This window comes from Meleagris gallopavo, chromosome 17, assembly GCF_905368555.1.
Source record: "Meleagris gallopavo chromosome 17, MGAL_WU_HG_1.1, whole genome shotgun sequence".
NCBI lineage: Eukaryota > Metazoa > Chordata > Aves > Galliformes > Phasianidae > Meleagris > Meleagris gallopavo.
Genome location: NC_139420.1, coordinates 8,233,558 through 8,255,193, shown reverse-complemented (window position 1 = coordinate 8,255,193; position 21,636 = coordinate 8,233,558). Strand labels below are relative to the sequence as shown.

Genomic DNA, 21,636 nt, shown 5'->3' with positions numbered 1-21,636 from the left:
CCTATTACAGCAGAAGTTCACAGAAGTAAAAAACATGCTGGCAGCCTGCCAGGAGCCTGGAGACACGTCTCATTTGCATAACCTGATTGTGCCTTTGTGTTATAAGAAAATTTACTTGTTTTGATTGATTCTAGTTGCAGCTTCTTTATGAAGCATCACGTTTAATTAGGTCTGACATTAAAAAGTGCTGAGGAGTTTTGACTGCAGGTTTAGGAAGGGAAACAAGGAGAAAACTCAGCTCGGCACCAGTAGATAAGAGAAGGTGGGCACAGATGTGGTACTTTTGTAAAGGTGAGCAAAGCTGTGGGCCAAAGGGAGGATCTCATCTATAAGCAGCACGGGAAGAGCTCAAGTTTGGCAGCTAGAGTAGGAAAGGGGGGGGGAATGAAAAATTGCTTTTCTCTCTCTCACTCCTCAGGGACAGAGCTGGTCCCAGAGCAGGGATGCTTTGGCAAGGGCAGTAGTGACTCTTAAATAACTCAGCAATGTTGAAATAGTCCCTTCTCATGACATTTAGATGATATACAATATTGTGAGGAGCCAACAGAAATTTTCAGCTGCTACAATGCTATCCATCAGTAGGAATTTCTACATACAGTTCCCTATTCTCAAGGGTCACAGCATAGGACTAGAGACTTAGTGGCATTTTGGAACTTTGCCTTTGAACATTATTGTATTTTTAGATGTTGAGTCTAGACCTCTGTGCAAAGTCCACGTCTGCAGAGTTTTCTATAAATTCAGTTCTCAGGACTGGTAAGATATAGCATATGCTAAAACACGGCCTGGAAGTTTCACCTGTCCCCTTCAAGCTACCTGTCAGGATGGTTTTAACGTGGATGAAAGCTCTAGTTTTACTATTATGGCACTCAATGTATAGTTTGCAGTGATAAAAACACCTTTTCAAATTCCAGGTCCAGAAAAGAAGGCAGGTGTGTTCTTACACTGAAATATTTCCATGCGCACTAATAGAATACCTAGTGTACAATGAATCTTTCCCTAGCTTCTGCTGCAGTAACTTTTCCATGCATGCATGTCTCAAACAGCAGCACAGACATCAGTATGATACATAAAATGAAGAAATTGGTAGCATCAACTTCAGGTAGTCAGTGGAAAGGCATGTTAGAAATTCTCTAATTATCTAGAAGCTTTCTAAGTGCTTTCTGCTAGCGTGTCCCCTCCTGGTCCTTAGGATCACACAATGAAGTGTAATGCTATGTCAAGGTCAATCCAGTCTGCCTCAATCTTTCATTTTCCTCAAAAAGGCCTCCTAGGTATTCAGTTTTCAGGGACCATTAATTCCATAAGAAAATCATTCTTGGCAAGACTAAAAATACACCTCATAACTCAGAGCAATAGCCAACTCTTTTAGGATGCCTGCAAATCTTTTTAATAACTTTCTCAGATTGAGAAAATTAAATGAGAACAAGTATCCTTCAAAATACTGTTTGACCCTTAACTAAATTAATTTATCACATAATCTCAGCAAATTAAATACTAATGACACAGGGACTACTGCTGGATTGCAGTTTCAATACAGTTGATGCGTGTCTATCAAAAACCTTGCTCACAGTGAACTTAGAGAGAAAAGCTCAAAAAGAAGAACGACTGTCAGGAATACTTATTCTCCATCCCAGTGCTGTGTGGCCACACAAATGTCTGTGCCAGCACAGATGGCAGCAGTGGGGCAGTCTGACAAAGCGGTGTTTGACATGGAAGTGCGTATGAAGCAGAAGTGTGTCACTGAATTCCACTGTGCAGAACAAAATACCCACCAGCAGGACATGGGAAAGCAAAACTGTATTTGCTATGGTAAAACATCAATTACTCTTAAAAGTAAGAGCTGGACATCATTAAGCTTGCACGGATGTTTAGCTGAAAAGGTTCCTCACCACACTAGAGCCCAAGGCTATAGCATTTTATCTAACTCTGTACTGGGTCAATACAGGTACACCTTTCTGTTAAAGGTATTATGGCCTAAGCACAAGCACACCATTAAGCATCCTGTAAAGATGTCTAGCAATACTTTACACATGCTGTTGCTGTGAATAGGAAAAGGACACAGTTTTGAAATCGAATGTTCTGTCCCTGACATGAGAAGAATATGCTGCTACCCTACAAACACCTCATGCCAAAATATCTACGTTACTTTCTTTGTTGATTTGTCTTTTTTTTCAAAAGAATGAACACAGGAGCTTACGCGTGCCATAATGATGGTTTTGCACCATCATTCTCTTCTGCCTCCTTCAAAGCAGGCAGTCAGCTTTTCCAAGTCACTTCCCCATGTACTGAGCTGACTTTGGAGAAGATGCTAGAGAGCCTCTTAACAGTGACTCAGTCATGAAGACCACAGAGGGTTTCTGAAATGAAGTGGAAGTGTCACACTAGTGCCAAGCTATTAAAAAGATCTCATCACAAAAGTATAATAACCCACTTTGTCAAATTCCGTTTACTGATTGCTGTATTGTTTCCTGCTTATGTCTGAAGAGGGATATAAAAAGATTTCAACAGAGCTGCTAAATATTTAGGTTAAAAACACTGACTGGTCTGGAAGAGAGTTGAGAAGTCACAATTCAAGCATCTCGGAATTCAATAGGAAGTGACAACTTTCATTAAAAGAACCCCGTACACTGTCTGGAACTGCAAAATACAAAAGCCAGCAGAGGAAGACATAGATCAAGGTGAGTTTTGTGTTCATTTTTTGGTCTGGGATAAGGGACTGAAGAACCACAGGCCCTCTAATCCTATTCAAACTCTCCAATAGCAAAGAGCTTCTCCAGCTTATGGCAGCTTTACGCATGACATCATTTGTTTACAGAAGGCAAATACTTGCCAATTTTAAATAAAACAGGATCCAGTCTGTTGAAGACAGATGTCTACAAGAGCGGCCATTCCTGTGTCTCCACGCTAATTCAGGTTATACGAGAAACAGTAGGACAGCCTCACACTGCTAACGAGATCTGCTAGAAATAGATGAAAACGAGACTGCAGTATGTGATAATCTCATTAGTTGGGACTGCTTCCTAAAAGGGAATGCTTACAAGCTTTGTAGTGCATCACATTAAGAGATATGTTTTATTTCAAGTGATTAAACATGAAATGTCATTGCCTCCAGGGCAGTTAAATACTAGCTCCATTATTATATCTATTTCAAGATTATCTGTGTGCAGGTTTTTTACCATTCTAACATTTTGCTGCACACATGAGGAACTGTTGACTTGGCTGGAAGAGCTGGCATAGCATACTAAGAACCCTTATAAAGGCCCAGCAAGAAATCTGGCTGATATGTGAGACTTTATTAAGTAGTTTTTGAAAAGGAAAATAAATCCAAACAGCAAACAGTTCTATTACCATCTAAAGAAGCTTATTAGGAAATTCCTTTTATTCTGAAGTCTTAAATCGCAGTACAACGACTTGTATTTTTTCCTCCAAAACAAATTATTATAACTAAAAGAGTCTTAATAGTCTGAGAAAAGATGTACTTATTAACAACAACAACCACCTGCTAAATACCAGACTGCAAACGAAGAAAGATTTCCACTGCACACCTCTCCTGACATTTCTGTTCATTTCCATGGTTCAACAGAAAAATGCTACAGGCTTCCTCAGGGGCAGAAACTGGAGAAAAATGTTAGTTCCTTGAAAATCTCAATGAAGAAAAGCTTCCTTTACTCTTACATTCTCTTCTGTTTTCCTGCTAGGAGGTGCACTGTCTAAATGCACATGTTAACTAGATGTGCTGTTAGGTAATTCTTACCTTAGTACTAACAACTGGGAACATTTATGGATGCTCAGGACTCAGACACAGTACAGACAAAAAAAAAAAAAAGGGCTGGCACATCTCCAGACAAACAAAAATTCATACCATCTCAGGAAGAAATTTAGTGTGCAGGTAATCTTGTACAGAACAAATACTGTGTAACAGAGCCTGCTTCAAGGGTTTGAAGCTCCTCTAGCCACCTCAACAAGGCCATGATAATCAGTAGAACAACATTCAGCAAAATGAGATGAGAAAAAATTACCTAGAGATTTAAGAGAGGGGTGCATGAAAATGCAAGGTTTATACTCCAACAGAAGGCACATGTACTGAAATAAAATGGAAATTAAAAAAAGAGTTCTGAAAGGTTTCAGGTATTTCACAGAAATATCAGGATTTCCTGAAGTTGCAGAACAGGCAGGACTAACTTCATGGCAGGACCTGATAGCCCCAATTTTGTACAGCTTTAGTAGAAAGAAAAAAAATAAAAGGGAGGCTTCTACCTCTATATAATACACAGCGTTCATTTTGCAAGTTTCTCTTCCTATTAACCAGCATCTAACGCCACTGCGCTTCTGTTCTGAAAACCCATCTGCCATGTGTGCTAACACACTGAAGGAAGGAACACGAAATATACATTATTTGAGGCCAGGAGGAAGACATATAAAGAACAGTGGCAGTGTGTGCTGGTGATGGTTATCTGATTTGTTTCACAATCTTGAAGAATTATCTGAAAATTTGAGATACGTATTTGTTTTGAAGCACAGGTGAATCAGGTATTCGGATCTATTTTACATAAAGACAAAAAAAATTGCTAACATCAGAGATACACCTCCTGAAAATGTTATGTTTTTGCAAAGCAGAGACAGCTATATCCTACAGAACAAAGGCCTCAGCCAATTTCAAACACGGACAGAAATTCTCCAAGACTTCTTTTGTCCATTTTAATGAAAATCAATACATAGCCAAGGGGGAAGAACCAAGCAATGGAGAAGCTGGCAACTGCTGCCTGGGAAGCTGTGATGCATTCAGTGCACATCTCTAGATCAGTCAACTGTGTGTGCTCCCCCTCATGCACTTCTACTAGGGAAGATGCAATGGGGAGATGAAGTTACAGGAGATGTTGGGAAGATTAGGCAAAATGAATCACCTCTAAAGATATCAGTGATTCCTTTCAGATTTCTTCTTGGCTTTATTTACAATTGAAGACTGATAATAACCATCCCTTTAAAGCTCAACAGTTGTTTGCTGGAGAAATTCAGAAACTATAAGCCAATATAAACTCAGTAACTTAAAGAGTTAAAAATCAGAGTTCTCAATGGTGCAAGTTGAGAGAAAAGATATTTGGTATCCGAGGAGAGTGCAATGTCAGCAAATGATGAGGTTGTCAACTTCAAGGGATCAGAGAGAAGTAATCACCATCCTGAAATTCTGAGAACGTGGACGTTCAGAAAATTGTAGTGTGCCACAAATACTTCAGTTTGAAGATTATTTTCCTAAAAACTCTTAGGCACACAGACTCATTGTCAAGCTAGACATACAGCAGCAATGAACCAAAAAAAGGATGAGCTCCCTCCACTAATGTGGTTCCAGTTATCTTTAGACAACAGCAATACAAGAAAATCAGATATTTCTCATTTCTGCAAATACTCAACCACACATTTGTCTTTGCAGACAATTTAATAAAAGCACGTTTTAAGCAGAGACTTCACAGAACTTACCTGTTTCTGGGCTGATGCTCCCATATGCACCTGGCAAAACTTGACTGCCTGTTCAAGTGCTACTTCTTCATCCACCTGAACAGAAAACCACAATTAATGAAGTCATAATTACTTAGATCGTCTATATATCCAATTAAATTCAAATGAAATGAGGATGTGGGGCATAGGGTAAGTGGGAGAAGATGCACTTCTGCAGCAGAGAGCGATCTTAAATTATTCAGGATTATAATTTAAAGTTACATAACTCTTCAAACTAACATTTGGGATGAACAAACTCCACACAATTGGTGTTAAGAGTTCTGAACTGATTTCAGTAATTTAGGACTGGACTCTTGAATTACGAAACACGGAGCAGCATACTTTCCACCCACACACCTTAGCAGCACTCCTGTCAAGAGAGTGGGATCTTTAGGAGACACTCATCTCCCCAACCTCTGAACAAATACAGGGCTGATTTCATACGGCTTAGTTTGGTGATTATTGTTACTCTGTAATAATCTGTGAAGTCACAAATACAAGTTAGTAATAGAATACCTGCTTAATCAGCATGTATGTTTCAGACATGATCTTCTCAATTTTACCCAGGTCGTAGGCCATAACTTTCTGACCTTGCTGCCACACTCTGTAGGCATCAAGCAGAAGTGTTTTCCCAGACTCAACATCTTCCAGTAATTTCCTCTTCCTGCTTGATCTCTGGACAGGTTCTTCTGTAGGTACTGCTTGAACTTTAGTTGCCTGCTGTTGCTGTTTTGAGCTGATGCTTAGCTCTTCCAAAGACAGTTCTGCAGTCCGGCTCTCTGGAACTCTCTCTTTTGAGTTCCTGCCAGACTGAAGACGGTCCGGCTCACTGTGTTTACACAAAGTATCAATTTTTTCAGGGTCATTGGAATATCCATCAAAATCCATAGGCTCAACAGAACCAGGCCTAGGGAGCTCTCTAATTTCCTTGGCATTTTTGTCCTCGTGTTCCAATATGTCCATAGCACTGGGGATTTGTCCCTGAGTCACTTCTTTCACTCCATTTTCAGTACTGTGCACTACTCCATCAGACAAAACTGGTTTTTTGGGAAGGACGTCTTTGCCCTCTTCAGCACTAGTTTTATTAGAAACGTCTGTTGTCATCCTTCCTGAGGTGAGGTTAGAAGTCTTGGCACTCTGATCTTCTGAAACCTTAATAAAATAAATCATTCTCCTCTGTTATTATATATATAAAATTCAGAAAGCACTTCAGCACAGCCGAGTAATGACAACGAGTACCTTTACACTACTGCATCTGCTGAAGAAAACACATTTACTCCAGTTTCATTCTTGCTGGTTCCTGAGTATTAATTAGTCTAGGCCACAAGTGCATTAATCAGTGAAAACACCACAGAGAAATCAGCAGCACAGGTTGAACCAAAGCAGCAATCTTTGCCTCCCCTCCGCCCCAGTACTTCATCCCATGCTATGGAATCCAAAAAGATGAAATTCAAGGTTAGAGTAGCACGAATTTTACTTCCAATGTATTACAATCAAAAATGAACCTGTTTCTTTCGGCAGCTGGAGATCAACTTCTAATTTCAGAATCTTCCTTTTGGTCATTCTTGCATAACTTTCTTCTTGTTATTACATGAAGAATTATGCAAAACACAGCTATAACATTTGAAATTTTGTACCTTTACTTTGGTAATGGTTTAAAGCTAGAAAACATCAGCACACCATCCCTTCTTTCTTGGCTTATGAACTATTCATTTATGAACTATTTTATACAGAGATCCAGTGTCCTTGAGGTTTTTTTTTTCCTTAGTTTGTTAAGCCTTGACACTAACATGCTAACTTGGAAAAGCCTGAGGAACGAGTTCTTCCTTGACAGTATTTACCAAAAAATACTTTCAACTTCTAGCTATTTTAACCTGAAAGATGATTAGTGTCTAAATGACATTTAAAAATTAAATCTTTAAATGTAGCAACAGATCTGGTGCTGTCAAGGACTAGCATTTAAAAATTGGCACACATGCAATATCTAGTTGTCTGGTTTTGTTTTGCAAGAGGAATTTCACTTCATTTTGTAATAAAGTTGCAACAGACTCCACCTGAAAATGCTGCAGTTCTTATATTCCACGTAATTACTATTACTCTAAATTTAAGGGAGAGTCACGTCAAACTTACTGTAATCCATTTTCAATCACTGTATTTAAAACTGAATTTCAAAAATAGAAGAAGAACTGTGCTAAAAGAAAGTTTTATATGTAATTGCATATAACTGAAAAGTATTAGAAGCAATAGCATCCTTCAATCTCAATAGATGTAAGGAATGAGCAAACTGAATCCGATGACCATGAAACACTTTTGCCTTACCTGTGTCAGATCGTTCAGCGTGTCCTCCAGCACCTTCACTGTCAGCACAAAGGCTTGCTGGGCCAGAACCTGGCGATCTGCATCACGTAAGTACTTCCTGTGCCACAGTGAAATAACACAAATGAAGCTAACTGCCAAAAAGCTGTATGACTTTAACAGCAAATGCTAAGATTTATTTCAAAGCAGCTCTAAACACGCTAGATGAAACGCAAACAAAATGTACTGTATGTGAATATAGTATATTGAAACATAAAACTTCATCCATGTTTTCTTCCAACTCTCCACTCCTATCCCCAAAACCACTGAAGAAGATGTGACAAAGAGAGAGGCTGTGGATGCGCCGTCCATCCCTGGAGGTGTTCAAGGCCAGGATGGATGGGGCCCTGGGCAGCCTGGGCTGGTATTAAATGGGGAGGTTGGTGACCCTGCCTGTGGCAGGGGGTTGGAGATTTGTGATCCATGAGGTCCCTTCCAACTCTGGCCATTCTGTGATTCTGTGAAAAGATGGATTTAGTGCTATCTACAAGTGGAGGAAAGGAAAGAGGAGAAATGCTAAAGCCACAAAATAAAACAGACAACCAGGATTACAATTTTCTGTTGTCAGGCCTCTGGAGCCCCTGAAATACTAGCTTTCTAATCAAAACTTTCTTGAAAGAGAGTATTAATCACACAAAGCTATCTTGAACTGTCAGGTGATTTTCATGTTCTGGATAAGCTGTAATGTGACAATAAGGATATCAGCAAACCTTTCCTCATTCACCAATTAGTTACTTTTGAATGTAGGCTTTTAAAGCTAAAACACTGGTGTGTCAACACTTTTTTTCCATTCACTATTATAAAAACCTAATACTCTACCTCTACAGAATATACCCATTCTATGGCTTCATTTAATTTACCAAAACATGGGAACTTCACAGTATTACACTCTAGATCACTTTGAAGGAAAACATTTCCAGCTAACCACCCTGCCCAATTCAGTTTGACAGAAAATAGGGTTTTTTTGTTTTAAATTTCAAACAGGCTGGTTTTTATAAAAGGGCTCAAATCAAGTAAATAATTGTGAAGAATATTACTTGGTCAGAAAGCCAACATTTTTAATGAACGTTTTATCTCTACACTATAACATTCTGAAAAGTAATGTTTGCTTTGTCTTTCAGGCAACATATATAAAAACTTATCATTACTTCTAATTAATTATTCATAAAAGTTGGGATGCTGAGGCATGCACCAGACACACCCAGTATTTATAAGTTCCTGTAATGACTGCAGTTCATCATGGCTGGCACTGGCTGGTCCAACACATCAAATCACTTGTTTGTTGAATTCAGACCAGACTTATAAATAACATAATATTTTTAGTACTACTTCAGGCTTGCTTAGAACAGAATTTAAGCCTTCTATGGTCCAGTTCTTCCGATATGTTAAAAGTCAATTATTTTTGGCTTCAAGTTTCCTGGACATGTGGTGACATATTCCCAGACATACTATGATCTATGCAAATTCATATGCACTCACGCTTGAAAACATGTGAAAACTGCTTTCAACTTACTGCCATCAATCATTCAGCTCAATCTCTTCAGTATCTGCCAGATTAGTTTCAACAAATCCCCCTCAGCAAACAACTTCAAACTACTGCAATTGCTTCAATGTTTTCTTCAGCTGTTTATTTTGGTCTTCCCATTGATACATATCTGTATATAGTTCACGTTAAATGGCTTTTTTTTCCTCTTAAATAAGGCTAATACAATTAAAATTAGCTCACTCCTGAATAGGATAAGCTTTTTAAATAGCATCAGCTGCCTGTAGCACCATTGTTCAGGCAGTCAGGGATTACAGGAAGGCAGGATGCCTGTGCTCTGACCTCTCTCAGTGGACGCAGCTCTTACACAAGAGGCCCTGAGGGATGCGATGCTCTGTTCCACCAGTGAACTCCTTCACGTGACAGCAGACCTATGGATATCTGGTAGGGCAGCTGTGTGGCTGCTCTGAGTTCCGAGGGAAATGAAGAAGAGCTCTAAACTCTATTCTGGAATCATAATCCTGAGAAAATGTAACCACCATCCCGCTATATTCCCAAGGAGGTCTGCCTATAGACTTTTTCCTAAAATAAGAACGTCTTCAAATAAAATGGTTATTCAAAGAACAAAACATAGGCAGCAGCAGATTAAAATAAATGCATCGTACTTTCCCTGATCAGGGGTCCTCTGTAGCATAGATGAGACTTTCAGCAGGGTGTTGTAATCCTTCAGCTGTGACAGCACATTGAGCAGCAGGACTATAGAGCGGTTCATATGAGATGCAAAACTGCCCGGGCGGTCGATTTCATCCACGGGGATGCGCCAGATTCCCTGCAGAGAAGAGGGAAAGCCTGAAGAAGAATCCAGCTGATAAGGAGAAAAAGCTTAAAAAATGCAGCTGGTCCTTCAGCTTAACAGATTTTCATTGAGGGTCATGGAATAAAGGGCTAAAGGACAATGCCCCAGTCCTTCAAACACAGAGATGTCGACTTAAATCCAACCAATTAATACCAATCTTAGCAAATGAGGAGTCTTGTAGAAGCCTCCACACACCTAAATATGTTTCTGAGTGATCCCCAGAAAGAAGCAAGCAAAGCCTACATTATATTGGGCAACTTTCTTAAATGCTTGCAATCACACCTACCCTAAGCCAAAGGTCAACAACCATAAACAAACAAGTTACTTAAAATAAGTTTTCCAGGCCTGAGACCTTCAACTAGCCCAGCCACAGCAAGTCTGCATCTTCAGACAACCTATAACTAAAGGCACTGGGAGCTGAGTTGCTGCCCTGATGCCAGCAGTGCTCACTGGAGAACTAACCAGCCCCATAAGAAAAACCAGATTCCTCAGCAGTATCCACTGTGGAGTGAATGTTTGGGGAGCGAGGCTGGAGATGGACAGAAAATACAATTTAATTATAGTTAGTCAGCTCAGATTTTGCAATGTCTTATAAAGTCGAAGGCAATTTTTCATTCCCCCAATGTTTAATAAGGATGCTGCTGTCAACAACTGGCAACTGTATTTGAAGAATGAAATTCAAATAACACCGTGCACGTAGCTTATATTGGGACCATTCACAAAAACACTGCTGTTACAGCAGTGCAAACCCTTCCCTCGTTTCTTCTGCTGCAGCTCCTTACGATGAAAATCCTCTGGGGTCTTTTGTACACTCTGTTGCCACGCAGGAACCCACAGTCTCACTGATAAGAGTATTGGACCGAAAATGACTTCTGCTTTCCAAGCCCGTGCAGGGAGCAGAATATACAAATATTTACTCTTTTATCCTTGCTTAAAGGTCTTGCTTTGATATTTTTAGCTTTACTTTCAGCGTGAGCAAAACTCTTCAGACCCTAATAGAATGTGAAAGCAAATAAAATGAATGCTGCAATCACGAGCGGAGTTGAGCACAAAAACAGCAGATATGTGTTTGTCTGTCTGCAGAGCCCCTCCATGTTTTCAGAGAATCTGCAGTTCCCACGTATGGGAACTTGGGGGACACCACACAAAAAAAAAACAACAACCAAAACCACACACAAATATCAGTGTTTTTAAATAGGACACAGTGACTTCAGCTAGATTTAGTGCACAGATTGTTCTGCCAACTTTCCTTACTCTTGCTCCCTAGTGATCAGACACCCGTATTTCCTCTTCGTTCTCTGAAGCTGTCTTTAAAGCTTTTTTGCAGCTTTTTTTTCCATAAAGTACCCAAACTCTCAGCATGATCGACCCCCAAGGCACAACTGTCACCTCCCACCCCCAAATGCCAACATCCACAGTACCCCCCACGGCAGCTGCAAAAGCTTTACCTGCTCAGACAGCTCAGGAACACTCACCTAGGCAGACACCTCATAGGAAACAGCTCCATAAAGCAGCACAAACTTTAAACAGAGAGTCTTTTTCTTCCCCAGAACTACACAGTGATTTTGCTCTCAGGCTACAGATGAACACACACATTCTAGCGTGGATATTTTTGCCTGTCTGCACATATGTAGGCTGGGTTTCTGCCAAATCCTAAAACAACCGAAGGCATCATAATGGCACCATATTGCAACAACCCACTCAGCCAATTTAACTATACAAAACAATTTATGGTCAACTTAGATGCACACTGCAGGAATGGAAGACAGCCAGCATGTAGGTTCCTGGTCTTTTTCAGCATTATCTCATCCTTTACTTGAGTTAGGCAGCTCACTTGGAGTGAGTTTGAGAATATCGTATCCAAGATCAGATGAGATTAATTCTGCAGATCTCACCCATATGTTCTGTGTATACAATCACCACGTACTAAAGATCACTGATTTGGAAATATCCACGCATCCTTTCTTTCCTTTAAGTGGAAAATGTGAGGGAGAAGATCAGGAAAAAAAATCTCTGAATCAACAGATTTAGTGCAACAAGAACGTGCAGGAAGGACCAACCCTGTGCATAAAACGTTAGCCTCCTTAACCTGACAAAGTTCATCTGCTAGACAGAAACAAAACTACCTGCTTGGGCAGTGCTGCTCTTCTGCCTCTCTCCAACACTAGGGATATCAGAAGAGCTTGAACTACAACTCACATTTTATGTTTATTCTAACATTTCAACAGAAAGCCTGATTTCAAAAGGAAAGAGGCTGACTTGTCCTGTGTTGCCTTGCAGTTTTACAAATGCAGAACGGCACAGCAGAAGATTGCTGTCCTGTTCCACATCTGCCCAGCTCATATGCAGCCTGCAGCCAAAGCAAAAGGAAGCCCTCTGTTGGGAGTCAGAACAACCTTCATTCCATCCACTGCGACTTCATTAAGCAATATGCAGAACAATTCTGCTCAAGTGAGTTTTTCAGATTCTACTTTGTGAGCGATGCTGAATTCTTTTCAAGATTGCAGCCTGAGCCAGAGGAGAAAGAAATGGTCTCATCCCAACCTTCACCGAGGTTTAACTAATTCCATCAGGCGTATATTTTTCCTTGCCAAGTATGAGAATCCTTCAGGAAGAAGAGTTCTGAATTTAGATGAAATACTGGAACTTCTCCTTTAAAAATGGCCAAACAGCTTTTATAGCAAAACTTCAGAAATGCAAAGCTTGAAACAGAGTAACTGGGGAGGAGACTGGAAAAAGTTATTCAGCTTCACTAAAGCTTTCGTACAATCATCTGAAAATTCAGATTTGCTAGCAAAGTATCTCCCTTGAAATCACACAATGGCAGGACAAACATCTTCAACTCCTCTGAAGGCATTTAGTGCTGACTGTCACCACACAGGCCACCTGACAGAGCATCTCCAGCCCAAGCCACCAGCTGGCCCTTGCAGCACAGCGCTCTGCAGTGCAGCTCCTGCTGCTGGCCTCCGCTCTGCAGCTGAAAGGTTCTCCTCCCTTCTGCAACAGCCAGCAAGGTTGTTTACATGGAACGGGAGGAAGAAGCGAGAGATGCTTCCAACAACTCCAGAACGGCTCTCAGGATCCAAAACATCAAGCTGCTTTTCATGCCTCCCTAAGCTAAACAAGCTCCTGAGGGGGGGGAGAAGTAAACCCAATACATGCTGCTGGGAACGATAAATCTGGGATTTTCTGTAAGTGAAAATTCTGAAACAGCTTCGTCTTGAACTTTACGTTGAATGTGAAGCTGAATGCTGAACTCAGCATACGACACTGCCCATGACACTTAGCTGATTTTATTCGGCTCAGAGCTTTCTGCACAACTTTCACATGTACAAGAACTCCAGACTCGAGGAGGGTGAGAAGAGAAGCACACTGTGCAGAGCTCTGTAAGCAGGAGCTACAGCAAGAGCAGTACTTTCTAGTTCAGCCACTGAAAATAGCAAGGAAGGAAGTGCTCGTTATTCCTCCACACTGCTCGCTTCAGAACTTGAAGGGAGGGGATTCCCTGGGGTTTAGGAATGCAAAGGAAACGCTGACAGTTCTCAGCAAACCCCAAACATCCTTGCAGATAACTGCCGTGTTTCAGAGTGAGCCATTTTCTAAGCAGAGGTCAAACTTTACTCCTTCAGCACTGCATGATTTCCCCCAGCGAAATGAAGCAACAGTTGTCACGCACCAGATGATCAAATTCACATAAGACAAGCAAATACATAAAGTAAGTATTGCTGCACAGGAACATCTCCCATCACTTTGGACTTAATTCCCAATTTATTACAAGGCCCCCAGAAGTGAAAGCTGCATCAGATAGCACCATCTCAGTTCCACTGCTGCTACCTGTAGGTGACCAAAGCAAAACCACTTTTCTGACCAAAACTCGTCAGTCTGAGTAGCGTCCTATCAAGAAAAGGCACTTTACTAAAAGCAAATCTAATTCGTATTTTTTACAATTGTTATAAAATATGACAAAACTAACAAACCAACCAGACAAAATGACCCAGAGAAGCCACCAACTCATAAAAAAGCCTATACAGTATTCTAAAATCCAAAGGTGAATTAAGCATAACTGCAAAACCCCTGGAAAGCCCATACTTCCCTAAACATGTGTATTTTTATAAATCCTTTTTACTCCAGGGTTAAACACACCACAGTGGAGTAATACTAGCTGTCCTGTGACATCCCTTCCCTGCTTTCTAGGTCAACATTAGACCATGCACTGAAGACCTGAAAAGGAAAGGAAGACAGTTCAAAATGAATGGTTTCAACACACACAACTCTAAATGTGGCTCTTCTCAACTCAAGAAAGCACAGTACAGCCCTTCAATGAAGAATATCTCTGCTCCTCCCTGCAAGCATTGCTTTATTTACTGCTCAACTTCTTGTGTGTGTTTGCTCAGCAACTCTCACGACTTCCTGCTAGCTCTGAGTGTAACCATCAAAAGCTCCTCCCCACCTCGTTTAGCAAATTACTACACCAACTTTTCCCCACCCCATCTTAACATGCTCCCATCTTGCTTATTATTTTGCTTTGTCACCTGATCTGAGTTTTTCCTACTTTGTACAGATAATTCATTATTTTCCTTTCTTCGTTGTTATGAAGAACATAGCGGAACAATTCCACTTCTGCGAATAGGACTGCAGGTGAGAGTTACATTCACAATATTATTATTAGCTGAAGAGAACTGCACCATCAAGAGAAAAAAGGAGCTCCTGCCTTCAGTCAGCAACCTGACTGTCAGCAGGGCTAAACTCAGATCTTACACACTTCCACAGAGCATTTAGGGAGCATCCCTCTCGGCTGGTTTAGTCTTGTTCGCACTGTACAGCAACAGAATATTAAAAAAAACCACAATATAATAACCAATAAATGACATTTTAACAGTCTAGAAATCTAGAGTATGATGCTCCATGTATGCTTTCTGGAAGAACTGTGGGATCCTGCAGCATGAATATAGCAGTCTGGAAAACAGTGATAAATGAAAATTCGCCACATGCTCCAATTATCATAGGCTGAGCAAAAAAAAATAATGCAATGGACCATTTTCACCCTTAATTTCTCCTCACAAAATCTAATTCTTGGAATTTTCACTGTGACGTGGTGTAACCCTACAAAAGCACACTTGTGAGCACAAGTCAGGGATGTGTGCATTTGAGATGCAGGGGAAGGGAGTCAACTCCTTGCTGAGTAAGCAATTACCTAAAACCAAAATGCTTCGTTAAGGTGCTGAGTTACAAGCTCAGGTGGAATCTGTCCAACAGCAGCAGGGGTACTGATAGCCTCTGCAAAACACTGCATTTGGGCCCCTGCCAGGCAGAATCTCGAGGTTTTAGTTTGCTTGTTCAGGAAGCTGGAGGAGATTTCAGTGCAATGTTTCCTGCGTACCATCTGATTGCACAATAAAGTCAACAGGCAGACACACACACACCAACAGATGCAAAAAGAAAGCATCCATTCCGCTCCACAGCTGCAATGAAAAGGAATACAGAGGAGTGAGAAGGCACAAGAGGCTGCTCTCTCAACACAACCTGTTCTGAAGGTGCCATGTCATTTAAGAAGAGACACAGCTGCATTGGCTCAGAGCTCTGCAACTGCACAACTCATCCCCCAAAGCTTGGTGCAGCTCCTGCTTTAATCCCCTGCAGACATTACAAAACTCTCATTTTCTGACAGCACATGGGATTTATTCAATTTCAGATGTCCATGACACAGACACACACATTCTGTGATATTATCTAGAAAACTTTTACAGAGAATAGGGCATTTGGAGGATGGCTCACCTGAGCCACAGGCTCTGCCCCAGGACAAGATGAGCTACACTCTGGAAACCACTCTCCCCTATGTGGAAAGAAAGCCTGGATGAGCAAGTCATAAAAGATAACAAATGTTAGGGGGAGACAGACCTCAACTGGAACATCTACAGGTGGTTCTGACTGACATTACTGGCACGCTGAGCCCAAGTCCCCATTCACTCTTATCACCAGGGGAGGTGCTACAGAACCAGAAAGAGAAGTGGGGTTAACATAAGGCTGGGAAAAGCTGGCAATTCCCCAGTTCCAAGCCAAGAGATGGACAAGGATCGTGAGACTACCACAGTCCTGAGAACCTGGCACATTATATCACTAACATTATTCTAACAACACTCCTGCCTAAAATGAATCCAAGAATAGTACAGCATAACCAAGACTAGGTAAAAAGAAAGATTAGAGACAGAAGATGTTAGAAATCAGTATTAGGAATACCCAGCAACATAATCCAGGGACAGAAGAGTTTAAATTTGGGTGCCAAATCTCAAATGTCTCTGTCTCCAAAAGGTGGCCTCTCTGCTGCTCTGAGAGTAACAACCAGGCAGTGCTCAAATGGAAAAGAAAGTCAAACACTGGCCAGATGTTCAATGACACAATCTGAGGAATCTCCAAATCCACCAGGAGCAAAGCAGCTGCTAAAAGCAAAAGAAAACAGATTTGTCACAAGAATATCAGCTAATTGTCAAGGTGGGCAGATGTGTGCAACAAAGGAAAAATGCTGAATTTTACCCTCCTTTCTTATAGGTACCTTTCTTCAAGCTGCTTAGATTGGTTCACTTCTAACATTAAGGTCATTAAACAAGATGCTACAAGCAAAATGACAGCAAGAGCTTCATAATAAGAACTGCTGTGTTAATTATTGAGATTCAGCACATTGTTAATGTAGAATTATGAGTTGTTCCGAGCTTCTTCTTGCTGAAACACTGCACTGAAAGTCTCCTTCCCATACAGGATGTCACCTCTTCACCTACACATCCAAGCTGTACACCTAATGGTTTACCCAGCACCCAAGACATAGGAGACTTGTTTTCACAGAATCACAGAATAGTGAGGTAGTCCCCACGTACAAGACTTAATGGATTTTGAGCTTTTCAAACAAAGTTCTCAGAGAGTCAATAAGTCCTTCAACTTTGGTTGGCATAAAAATGTGAATGTTTTGGTAGATCTTCTTTCTCCCGTCCTTTTCTTGGGAGCAAACAGAACTCTCAGCTCCTGCCCCACAGCTGACATCCACGAGTCCTGCACTGACAGCAAGAGGCTCTCAGATTTTAGACTCTCTTCTGTGTAATGACACACAAAAATAGCAAGATAAGAAGCATCAAAATCTGAGCCTTTGAAAAATACTTCAATGCACTCATACCATACCTAGAAAAAATACCATCACCCACCTGTACGCCTCACAAATAGACGGACAAGTTAAATCAGCAGCTTATCAGAAGCTGGAGGGTCTCAGGTTAGCTGCAGAGGAAAACTTTCATCCTTTTTTGGTTTTCAGCACCAAACCACACAAATATATGTCAGGGGTGGATTCTGCTCTAGGAGATCTTTGAGCCTGAAGGAACAGGAGTCAAAAAGTCTGCACTGTTCAGATACGCGAGTTCCTTTATCTCAGATCATGCAGCCGAAACACCTAACTTTGGGACACCACAAGGACTTTTAGAAGGAGCACATTTCTCAGTAACCTGTTGGGCAAAGCTTCTTACAACCAACCTGGTAAATATGAAAAGAAATGTGTTCTTCCACCTCTGAAGAAGACTGAAGCGATGCAACACAAACCTCAAGGGACCCAATGTGTGATACACACTGCAACTTGGTTGAGAACAAGGGAGGCTGTCATTAAGAGGTGACGTGCTGATCTGCAGCTGTAATGACTACCTTTGGCTTGGTACTAGCAACATCACATCAAATCTTAGTTACGATCACAAACTCATGTTTAGTAGCTTCTGAGCAACAGGTGGGGGTTTTGTAGCTTATGTAGGGCTAAGCTGAGATTACAGAAAGTTAAAAATTCCACTGAAAAGGCTGTGAAATGATTCACAGAAGTGTAGGAAAACTGTGAAGTGGAATGTAATGAAGACATCAATATTTTTAATACTATGAAAACAAACAAGTGCTATCAATGAGAAAAAATATCATATTAGTAACAGTACTCAGCAGTTCATTATTAGCCATCAATCTCTATAATGCTTACTGGAAAGCAATAGGAATAGCATGTTTCCAGCTCTGAGCGGTGTCTTGGTATATTCACGAAACCCAGAAGCACAGAGAAATATCTGCACCTTTCATTGGTGTTGAGAAGAATAAAAGGAAGAGAGCTGAACTGAACAAACATTTAAACTCCTCCAATGATCCAACAGAGGTAAAATAACAGCAGAAGCCAGTTAAAAAGCCTTTTAATCTCTAATCAAAATCCCTTAAGATCTGACGAGAGTTCCCTATTCCTGTTCTTTAAATGCTAGTTTTATAAAGGCACACATTTGCAAGTACTTGACTCAGTTCACAGCTCTGCCTAAGGTTTCATACTGACATAGGAACGACAGAAGTACACATCTTGGATTTCAGACTGTTTCTGAGCTAAAGCTGAAGATAGGAAGCAACTTATTTGAAATAGGTGGTTAAAAATACTCTGAGTGATTAGGAATCAGAACAAGACATCTGAGGAGGTAAAAGGGCGTTAGGTCTTGGGGAATGCATGCTCCTCTCAACCCACTGGAGCTCTACGTGAGCTGGCAAATTTCATCCTCGCCAATTAAGCCCCTCAAATGAAGTTATTAGGAGCTGACAGGTAACCCATTTCATCACCTCTTCTCTCCCCACTACAGCAGCACTGTAGAATACTTCCCTCTTCTGTCTAGCAAGTGGAGGCTCCGAGCGACTCCCGACGGCTATAAAAGGCAAAAAATTCTCTTACAGTTATGCACCCATAGCTAAGCTCAGAATATAGTTTCCCTAACCTCAGAATATAGCTTCTCTTCTGATAGAGGAATTCATATAATAAAAGTGAAATTCGTTAACACAGTTATACAGCACTTTACCTTTATTTTTTAGGTTAGCATCTAACGTCGTCTTGCTTTCAGAGACTCCCTTGGCAATTTACGTTAAAAGAAGTAGCTTTCTCATCCAATGATAGAGTTGGTGGAAATGTCAGACCCAAGCAAGCACTCAGCTGGTCCTGCCCAGCACCCCCGCTGGCGCTGGCTGACCGCTGATAGCACCGGAGGAACAAGCCGTGGCTGAGGCTGTAATTCAATTACCCCATTTACAATAATGCAAATCGCAGCACGCACAGATCTTCCATATTCAAGCGGCAGCGATATCCCAGCGGCTGAGCCCGGCAGAAGGCACGGCAGTGTTGGGGGAGCTCGGCAGAACAGAGCACAGCCTGCTGGTGTTTGATTCCAGGGACAGCATGAGGCAACAATGATTTGGTTGAGGACAGCCGGGGTAATTACTGAGGGGGAGGAGAAAGGCCTCAGCATTCAGAGTATTTCAGACTCAAACAGATGCTAAAAACACACAGAAGTCATTTTAACAAAACCAATCCGAATACCTGGGGTTTTGGGATGTCAGCCTGACCGCATTGCAATACACACATCCTGCAGCTCCAGGATCCGCCCTCCCAGGGAAAGGAGAGCCTCCCCGGCGTACGCTGCAATTCCAAGATATTTTGCTCCCTGCAAAATACCCCCCGGCTGGCACCGAAACCCGCCGCTGCACAAACAAACGCACGCTGCAGCGAATTAAAAACCCGAACCACAGAGCTGCCAGAGCCAACGCCGCAAGCAGCGTGCGGCAGGGCGGCGTGCACACCAGCGTTCGCTGCAATTAAGACACGCGATCTAAAATTATAAGCATGTGACGAGACAAAGCTGACTGGTCCCAACGAACCGCTAATGCCGTGGGAATCCTCTTAGCCTCCCACCGCTCCGGAGCAGCGGCTCGGCAGGGCTGCGGGGAAAGCCCGGCTCCGGGCTGAGCTGACAGCCGGGGCGCTCACAGACGGACAGACCGACAGACCCCAGCACCGCGGTCCCTCACCCGCGCGTCCCCCCGCCCGCACTCCGCTCGGCCGTTCCGCTCCCCATTCCCGTCCGCTTCTCCCGCAGCGGAGCCGCACCGCGGAGCCCCGGGGATTCCCTCCGGCCTCGGATGACGGCCCCGCCGCTCCGCACACCTCAGGGGGCTCTCGGCCCCGCACGGGCACGGCGCGCAGCCGCGCTCCCCGCGGAGCGGACGGAGGGGAACTTTCCCTCGGCCGCCCCCTCCCCCCCGCACGGGGCGGCCGCTTCCCACGCCCGCGGGGCCGCCCCCGCACTCACCATGCCCGGCGGCGACCCGGCCTCGCCCCGCCGAACTTCCCCGGCGGCCCCGCGCCCGCCCCGCCCCGCTCCGCCCGTTCCCCCCCCGCTCCGCTCCGCGCCGCCCCCGCACCCCCACCTGCCCGCAGGCCCGGCCCCGCTGCGCCCGCCTCGGCGCTCGGCTCGCACTTCCTCTCGCACCGGAGAGAGGCCAACCTCTGGAAACCGCATACCTCAGATTTCCTGCTGCCGCGGTTATTTATTTATTTATTCTTCTTTTCCTCCCGCCCCCCCTCCTTCCTTCTCCTTTCTCTGCCCGTGTCTCACACCCTGGCACGGCACGACCCGCCGCCCCCCGCACCGACTGCTCCCCCCTTCCACCCATTCACCTTTCATCTTTTAACTGCGTAACACGGATTTATGTTTTAAATACAGAACTTACAGACCCGCAATGATCACTTGCTAAGTACCAATGCCAATAGGAGCTTTCTTTTTGACCCACGGGTTTTAATCCGCTCAGTTATTCCACATTATAGCAGCACAGCTCCTCTCTTCTCTCTCTCCTTCCCTTCGTACTGTCATGTATTAGTGCAAATTAAGAGCTTGTTGTACCTGGAATTAAAAGCATCTGAAAATGCTTGAAGTTAATAGCCCGGGGACCGGGTGTGCACCAGATTGGAAATCAGTCATAAAAATTCCAAGCAGCTTTGGGCCATAAGCACGGCAATGTAAGAACTGGGTTTTTTAATTACTCCTCTTCATCTGCCCTTGTACCATGAAAAGCATAAGAAGACACCTTTAGATGATGATAAAAGGTAAAACAGGGATTGTAAGACTCAGTTTCCAGGTTTCAAACTGCCTTACAAATGAGCAAAATCTGTTTAACATCACTAAATGGGATAGATAGGCTAGGTCTGATTCGCTGTTGCTTTTGTACAGAAAGACTGTTTTAGAGATCCATTACCAAGTTCAATCAAGGAAACAAGCTGGTCTCTTAGCAGCTTAGAAGGATAGGGTTTTCTTCAATTCTGCAAAAGTCCAACTGGAAAAGTCCCATTTGTAGGGGGGGTGGTTCCAAAAAAAAGAGGGGAGATGTGGAATGGATATAAGGAAGTTGTTCACAAAGAGGGCAGTGAGGCACTGCACAGGGTGCCCAGAGAGCTGGTGGTGCCCCATCCCTGCAGACAGCCGTAGGACGGGGCTGTGAGCAGTGCTGGAGCTGTGGGTGTCCCTGTAGGACCAGACAAGCCTTTGGGAGTCCCCTCCAGCTCAAACCATTCTATGATTTCTTAAAGAATCATTTTTATTGATCACCATTACATTCTCTAGGTTTGCACTGCATGCTCCTA

At 42.7% G+C, this 21,636-nt stretch overlaps 1 protein-coding gene and 1 long non-coding RNA gene across 6 annotated transcripts in view; both read right to left on the bottom strand.

Annotated features, from left to right (window-relative positions):
* CABIN1 (calcineurin binding protein 1) overlaps nucleotides 1-21,636 on the bottom strand; it is a 93,672-nt gene that overhangs the window by 21,223 nt on the left and 50,813 nt on the right. For all 5 annotated transcript variants that reach the window (XM_085238168.1, XM_085238163.1, XM_085238165.1 and 2 more), the window contains exons 31-34: nucleotides 9,997-10,160; nucleotides 7,813-7,909; nucleotides 6,010-6,645; nucleotides 5,476-5,550 (exon numbers count right to left, since the gene is read on the bottom strand). In XM_085238168.1, the coding sequence (XP_085094294.1) occupies nucleotides 5,476-5,550; nucleotides 6,010-6,645; nucleotides 7,813-7,909; nucleotides 9,997-10,160 (972 nt within the window). The remainder of the gene's footprint in view (nucleotides 1-5,475; nucleotides 5,551-6,009; nucleotides 6,646-7,812; nucleotides 7,910-9,996; nucleotides 10,161-21,636) is intronic.
* LOC146543190 (uncharacterized) lies at nucleotides 10,171-20,021 on the bottom strand. Its single transcript, XR_014886912.1, has 4 exons — nucleotides 19,540-20,021; nucleotides 19,025-19,440; nucleotides 17,378-17,447; nucleotides 10,171-17,269 (listed from the first exon to the last, which is right to left on the bottom strand). It is a non-coding gene; the product is annotated as an uncharacterized LOC146543190 (long non-coding RNA).